Genomic DNA, 7,662 nt, shown 5'->3' with positions numbered 1-7,662 from the left:
GCCCAGCTACCACGATTGACTGCTCTGACAAGGATCACAATCAAGAGTCCTGGGGAGAGCTAGAGAAAAATGTAGAACAAAATTCTAACTCAGAAAGAAAGACCAGACTTGCTGGCCTGACAGAGACTGGAGAAACCCTGAGTGTATGGCCCCTGGACACCCTTTCAGCTATGAAGCCAATCCTGAGGTTCACACTTCAGCCAAAGATTAAACAGGCCCATGGAACAAAACAAGACTAATGGGGCGCACCAACCCTGGGGCAGGGACTGGAAGGTAGGAGGGAACAGGAAGGCTGCTAATAGGGAACCCAGGGTTGAGCAGGAAGAGTGTTGACATGTTGTGGGGTTGTTAACCAATGTCATACAACAATGTGTGTACTAACTGTTTGATGAGAAACTGTTCTGTAAACATCTCAAGTTCAATTAAAAAAAAAAATAACACATACAAATTGTGGTGTTTGTCAAAGAATACTGAACATACCACAGACTGCCAGAAGAACAATGAAATCAATTTTAGAGGAAATACCACCAGAATGCTTCTTAGAGGCAAGGATGGCGAGGCTTTGGCTTGCTTACTTTGGACACATCATCAGGAAGGAACAATCCTTTTTAGGAAAGGACATCATATTTGGTAAAGTAGAGGTCCAGCGAAAACAAGACAAACCTTCAATGAGGCAGACTGACAATTATAATAAACAATGGACTCAAATATACCAATAATCATGAAAATGGAGTAGGACCAGGCAGTGTTTCATTGTTACTTATAAAGCTCAGTATGAGTTGGAGCCAAATCTACAGCAACTAACAAAAGCAACTGCTGTTTATCTTTATTCATCCACGGATAGTCTTCGAATACTGGGACTTAGGCCTTTTCCATCTTTTCTCCAGTGCCAATTAAGTGCTTGGATACACTAAAAATGATCAATACATGATTAAATAATGAGTATGTCACAAAAGTCTTTGCAGTGAGTTTTGATTAGACTTAATAGGCTTTATCTGTGAAATTAACGTAAGTCCTTTTATCTTACATAAAACAGTGAACAAAGAAAATACTCTTTGGTAAAATAAAAAATGAAGACAGGAAGTTAATTTCTCTTGTTGCAAGAAGACAGTGAAAATCAGAATTTGAAATCCAACTTCTGGTTGGAAAAAAATTAATTTCAGAGAGAAAATTGCTAGAATGTATTTTAGAGGGCAATGGGCATACTGCATGTGTTCTGTTTAATACACAGTCTAGCACAGTGGTTGAGAGTATACACTTTCAACCAGCCACCTAGGTTGAAATCCTGGCTCTACCATTTATCAGCCACTGGGTCTCAGTTTCTCCATCTATAAAATGGAGTTAGCAATACCTACCTCATTGGCTTGTTCTGAGGATTAAGTAGAAGAATCTATGTAAAGGATGTAGATACATGAACTGAACCCTTGCTGTTATTATATCCCCTCAAAGAATACTCTCAATATTTACCTGTTATTTTCTACAGCACATACTTTCATCTCTCTTCGAGTAATGGTGAAAACTAACACTAATCCATCTATCCATTATTTCCTGGCCTCTCCTGAAATCGAGGATACACCTGGAAGCTGAATGATGCCAACAGGCATATTAACAATCACTCCCAGTGTCTAAGCAACTAGCTAATAAGATAGCCTGAACTTCAATGAAGATGAGATTTTTTCTAATATTTAAGTGAGTGGCTCTTTCCCTTTTGAGTGCATATTCATAATCGAAAGTTCTTGAGCCCAGGAATTTGCATTGTTAACCGTCAGCACAGATGACTCTTTCTGAGGCAGGTGATTCTTGCACCACACTCAGAAACACGGACTTAAATTCAAGGTCCACCAAGTGGTTGTCATGCAGGGCTGCACATCACAATTGCTTGTATAGTTTTGTAAAAAGATAGGTTACTGGACCTCACCCACAGAGTATGATTCCAGGGGTCTGCGTTTTTAAAAAGCCCCATGGGTAATTTTACACAACCAGTTGCACATTTTATTTCCTGGAAATATTTGTAAAAATACTTCAGAGTTAGTCATGGCTGAAAATTTTTGAGATACAACCTTTTATGTAACTTACAAAACTTGGAAATTGGAAAAAACAGTGGCACAGAAAAAGGATTTACCTTTCCAATAAACGCCAACAAAAGGATCTTGGTTTCTTGGAAATCTTTCTCACAAGCCTCTATTTCTGAGCAAAGTGATAATGTTAGACTGGTGAAGATGAGTTTTACAGCAGTTATTATTGAGTCATTAATGCTAAGATTAGTCAAAATGTATTTGGGAAAAGTGATAAATGTACACAATTGCCATTTATTAGCATGTGTATGACTTAAAAACCACAGTTTTAGATTAGGACGCCAGTTTAGAGTTGATTAAATTATCCATGGTCACAGTGACAGGCAGTGGTACAAGCAATACTAGAAATGGGGCCTCCTGACCCCCAATCCAGTTCTTCCCACTTAGTCTTTTTTCCCTTCCTTACCTCCGGGATTGCACTTCTCCAACACTCCCTTCCTTTTCCTCACCCAGAAGCTGGCAAACTTTCTAAAGGGTCAGATAGTAAATATTTTAGGTCTTGTGGACCATAAGGTGTTTTGGCAACCACTCAATCCTGCCATGGTGACACAAATGTTGCCATGGATAGTATGTAGATGAAATATGTGGTGCTGTGTTCCAATCAAACTTTATTTACAGAAACAGGCAGGGAGATGAGTTGTGCTGAGGACTGTAGTTTACCCATCCCCGCTCTAACCAAAAGGCTAGGAATGTTTAAGTGATTTTCCTGATCAGTAAGCCGAGGATTCTGCAGAAGACGGCCCTTTCTCAAATGTGGCAGTATCCCCGCTTCATGACACTGAGACCATAGGTCAAATAAAAATAGTTACTCAAGGGACCAGAATTGAGTATTTAAGGATTTAAATAACAATAAAAAAAAATTCCCTTTAATATAATTTAGAATTTAGGGTCGCTATGAGCTGGAGTCGATTCTACGGCAGTGGGTTATACAGATTAAGCCACGCGATAAGCCACTACACAACAGCATGTTAAAAAACATGTTTATTTTACACTATGTACAATCAAGAATATATTTAAAAGCATTATCAATTAAAATAAATGAAGACCATAAATCACAATTTAGTTTGTTCTTAGTGTATATACTCACATTAAAATATAAAGAACATATACCAAAAAAGAGCCAAAAGTATGCATTTTACTAAAACTTGGTATATACATATTCCACTGGAAAACAGCAATCAAAAAATGACTTTAACCAGAACCAAGTTCCTGTGATGTGTAGTAACCATTATATTGTTTGTATGAGGTAGTAACTAAATTATTTTGGCCATGTGTTAATACTCTAAATCAAAAGAAATATGAAAATGATCAAAAAATAAGGCCAACAGAAGTAAAAATTCCACTAGAAATTTGAACCACTTCACTCTATGGAATGTTATAGTTCTTTAGTGTGATGTGTGCAATGCTTAGTGTGGACTCTTTAATAATGCTAACTTATTCTTTGTGCATACTGTAACTCAGACAAGAATTGCCTTGTTACATCACAGTACCGCTATTCTGTGATTCAAACATCTTTCAAAGGTATTGTTTTTAAGCACAGACAAGCAATCTTAGAGAATTCTGCTTAAATATAAAAAGGCCAGTTACTACGACAGGTGGTTAATTGGTTGGTTTCACACAGAAAACAATCCAAATACATTTTAAAAAGATGTTGGGGAGCCAAATGCATATTGACAATGTCACAGCTTACTTTTGTGACTTAATACATCACATATCAATACTCTGTGCAAATATAAACACCAGTGTACTTGCATTAAAATTAAAAACAAGATTATAAAATGATTACAGCCTCCATTACAATTTTAAAAGTTACAAGATTTATATTCATATTACTAAATTACATATAATAAAAATACAATAGTGTTAAATGTACTGTTTTCATTGCCAGTATCCCATTTTTTAATATAACCACACCCAAGAATATGCTAAAGGATTCTTAAAATAGTAATCCCAATTGCATTTTTCATCAACATTTACATCTGTACATAAAGACACTTACTTGTACATCTCATAAAAGTACATTATCTACATAAATTTTTAGTGTATGTCTTCAGCAATATGAAGTTCCACAGAAAAATACTGCCTATATGTACAAAGATTACATAACAATGAATTAAGCACTTGTGTGGTTCAATATGCTAAATATATCCATACCACTTAAAACACAAATTTCCCCGTCTTTGTCTCATGCCACAATAAATTACAAGTAACTGAAGCCAGGTTACTGCAGCTTTGTACAGCTTCAAGCATCCGTTAACGTCCCAGCAGTAGTGTTCCTTCTTTCTAGAGTTAACTGTCAAAGCACAACATTTCTCAGTAACTGTTTTCATGACCTGCCAGGATGTATAGATTGCTGTTTGCTGTAGGGTTATCAGTTGGCCTACTTTCCAAAACCACGACCCTGAAAGCAATCAACAAAAACATAACAAAGTTATTCCTGAAAACTGATACTAGCATAAAAACTTTTCATTGCTTCTCCATTATATGCCGCTATATACAAGTGGTGCGTATTTGTGGGTAGAAATAATTTTTGAGTAGACATAATTTTGAAAACCACTCTGATTAAAGGGCCAGTTCCAGGTCTGGGGAGTAATTTTGCTGCCCACCACCTTCCACCTCTAAATCCATTGTTCTTGTAAGAGCAAGAGGGGGGAAACCTACTAGGAATAATGTGGGGGGCTTAATTCTTATAAATTCTAAAAACAATGTGTAGTTCAAGAATCAGAAAGTAAATCACAATACAGCTAAAATCTTACCTGGCACTAAAAACAAAAATTTCTGTTTTTTTGCATATGATATTTCCTCTGTCCTGTGCTGTAAATCAGACTTTAGACAGTATGTTTAATGAAAACTTGCACTGACAGATTGATAAATTCCTGTTACTTGGAAGATCAGGCACGTTTGCAAAGGTTTTCTAACTTTCTGACTTGTGAATTGTTATAGTATATAAAATACAATGTTGAAGGTATTATTGAGAAATTTCAATTCTCTTGAAAAAGAAACCTATTACATGCTAGATTTATACAACACATTTAGTTTTATGTATTTAATAAAACCCCTTTTCATACCTGTCAGATCCAAGCAGCCTGAAAATTCTTGTGCTATCTGAAATTTCTTGTGTTACCTGTTCAATTAAAATGTAAATTTATTTTCTGAAATTAGAGAAACGAAATTGCATATAGGCATTCATTTCATGTATAACTTTACAGAAAAGAAACCTATTTCCTAAGATGGAGATACATCCCTGCATGAGTGCCAATTTGTTAGCTCAGCACACAGGTGCATAATTTTGTGAGTCTAGAAAAAGCATGGCTAATTTTGAATTAATCATAAGATAGTGGGAACAGAAAAACATTTGTTAAATTATAGACTTCAAGGGAAAACTTAAAAAGCAAAGCATTGAGTTCTAGCAAACTTTAGTCATTTATGTTAATATTATGTGAATGCTAACAGCAAGGCTACTGGCAGCAGTGAACTACTTAGGTCTGGTCCTTTTATTGAAAACGTAGTGTGAAGTATAATAGGAGGCATTTGAAAGTCAGACATGACTTTAGTTTGAATTTCAATTCTCCTAACTTACTAGCTGCGACACTAGGCAAGTTATGTAATCTCTTAAAAAAAGTTTTGCCTTCTGCAAGATGGGATTAAAACTATCTACTTTGCGGTGTTCTTACAAGTCTAAGGAAGTGCTCAATGGATGGTAATTCCGTTCCATTTCTTCCCCATTCTCTCGAAATAATAAAATATTTTCTAATAGCAAGAAGTCCTGTGACCAATTACCAGTTGGAGAGAGAAGAATAAGGCTACAAGAGAAAGAGGAAGCCACTGTTCATAGCTTACTGAATGCAAAGCATTCCAAATAATAATGGCGGTGACTTCTTCCCCAAGTTTGGCAGGCTGCAAAAAAACGTGAGTTTGAAACTAAGTTTATTTCATCAATACCCCTATAATTATTCGGGAAACCCAGTAATTCTTAACTTCTTTAACCTAGTTCACCTGAAGGATACAACACACTCACAGAAGTAACAAGGGCTCATCATGACTGTGATTTTCCAACAGATTTTGGGGTTTGCTACTAGAGGAACATAGTATTTTTGGAGATGGTGATTTTTTTTTGGTAAACTTTCCTTTCAAAAAACAAAACAAACAAGAAAAAAACCACTCTCTTTGGGTCATTTCTCTGATACCTTGCCTTCTCTGCCTAGAGTATTAGCTCCTGTCTGCTCCTATCTCTCTGCTCAAATTCCCTCTGGTGACTTTAAATACTGTTAGAAGCATTTATTAGCAAGTGACCTTTTTAAACTATGCCAAGCACATCACATGCTTCATTTTATTTAATCTTAACAACGCTGTGAAGTAATATTTTATTTTCCTCAATCCACAGATGGAAAAATACAGGTAAGGAGAAGTAAAGTGACATTCCAAGATCACACAGCTGATAAAGAACAGAGCTGACTCTTGCCTCTGGAACCAGTGCTCATGATCATCAGCCTATACTGCTTACCTTTGTTAGAAGAAATGCTCTGACTTAATGAAAGATAGTTTAGGACACAATGAGCTACTTTCTCGGCTGAGGCACAAGAAGGTTCTCCTTTCCCTCCAATGACCAAGTAAAAGTTATACCACTGAGACTGGCAGAAAGCATTAGCTTGGGGGTATTGGAAGAATTTTTGGTAATTTTTTTTTCCTATGACATTCTAGGGGGGCAAGTTTTGCTCATAACTGCAGCATGGTATAAATTTTCAACCAAAATGAGTATGTCACATGGCTTGGAGTTAAATTATTCCTGTAAGGGTGAAAGGACTCTTAAGATGCAGATAAAGGTTAATAAAAAGGAAGGAGCAAACAATCTTATAAATGCCGAGGCAACAAAAATAGGGGGCAAGGTGGCTTCAAGAGAAATATAGAGCCCTTTACTTAGAACCTGTGTTCTGAAACACAAGGCAGAAAAGGTGTCTCAGGACAGAGCCAGCGTCAGCAATCTTGTTCCAGGAGATGGGTCTGGGAAAGTTGAATGAAAATCATCGTGGCTAACTTTGAGCAGTATTAGGTAGTTCTTGTTCTGAATAGAAGGGTAGTTACCCAGAAGTACATAAAATATGCACTGAAGTTGTTTGAGTAATGGAGAGAAAGACCTGGCTATAAAATATATGCTACTGATTTTAATCACTGGACTGTACACAGGAAATAATAAAGTCAGCAAATCAAGTATTACTTGTACTAGCTGCACTTTTTCCAAAGTTAAAGAGGACTGTCTGAAGTAGAACTTGGTTGTATCTTGTGACTATTTAATGGACGTAATTTTTAAAGGATTACTTACCTCATTTGATCTAAAACTTCTACCTTGCATTCCATGTTTCCAGAAAGCTAGCACACTGTCTTGTAGGCAAACTAGCAGGCAAGAACAGCTCAATTACTGTTAATGGCACAAAAGTTCAACGGATAAGCATCATTTCATCCTTCTTTCTGTCTTTAACAGCAATACTTCAACTGGCACCTAGTGCCAGATGCTTCATATTTACATAGCTTCTTTACTTTTAGAATTTTAAAATATACTATACAGAGCTTATTTATTTTTTTGATAAGG

At 36.3% G+C, this 7,662-nt stretch overlaps 1 protein-coding gene across 9 annotated transcripts in view; it reads right to left on the bottom strand.

Annotated features, from left to right (window-relative positions):
* Positions 1-2,850: 2,850 nt before the first annotated feature.
* Positions 2,851-7,662, bottom strand: part of MAP4K3 (mitogen-activated protein kinase kinase kinase kinase 3) — a 238,945-nt gene continuing 234,133 nt past the window's right edge. For 7 of the 9 annotated variants that reach the window (XM_003416093.4, XM_010595887.3, XM_023555302.2 and 4 more), the window contains 3 exons: positions 7,396-7,466; positions 5,144-5,199; positions 2,852-4,476 (listed from right to left, as the gene is read on the bottom strand). In XM_003416093.4, the coding sequence (XP_003416141.1) occupies positions 4,389-4,476; positions 5,144-5,199; positions 7,396-7,466 (215 nt within the window). In that variant the 3' untranslated portion in view covers positions 2,852-4,388. Of the gene's footprint in view, positions 4,477-5,143; positions 5,200-7,395; positions 7,492-7,662 lie in introns of all 9 variants that reach the window. The other 2 variants (XM_010595886.3, XR_002787226.2) reach the window with 2 other exon arrangements.

The sequence above is a fragment of the Loxodonta africana genome, chromosome 26, assembly GCF_030014295.1.
Source record: "Loxodonta africana isolate mLoxAfr1 chromosome 26, mLoxAfr1.hap2, whole genome shotgun sequence".
Taxonomy (NCBI): domain Eukaryota; kingdom Metazoa; phylum Chordata; class Mammalia; order Proboscidea; family Elephantidae; genus Loxodonta; species Loxodonta africana.
The sequence above is the reverse complement of the archived record's forward strand: the minus strand, read 5'-3'. Positions and strand labels throughout refer to the sequence as shown.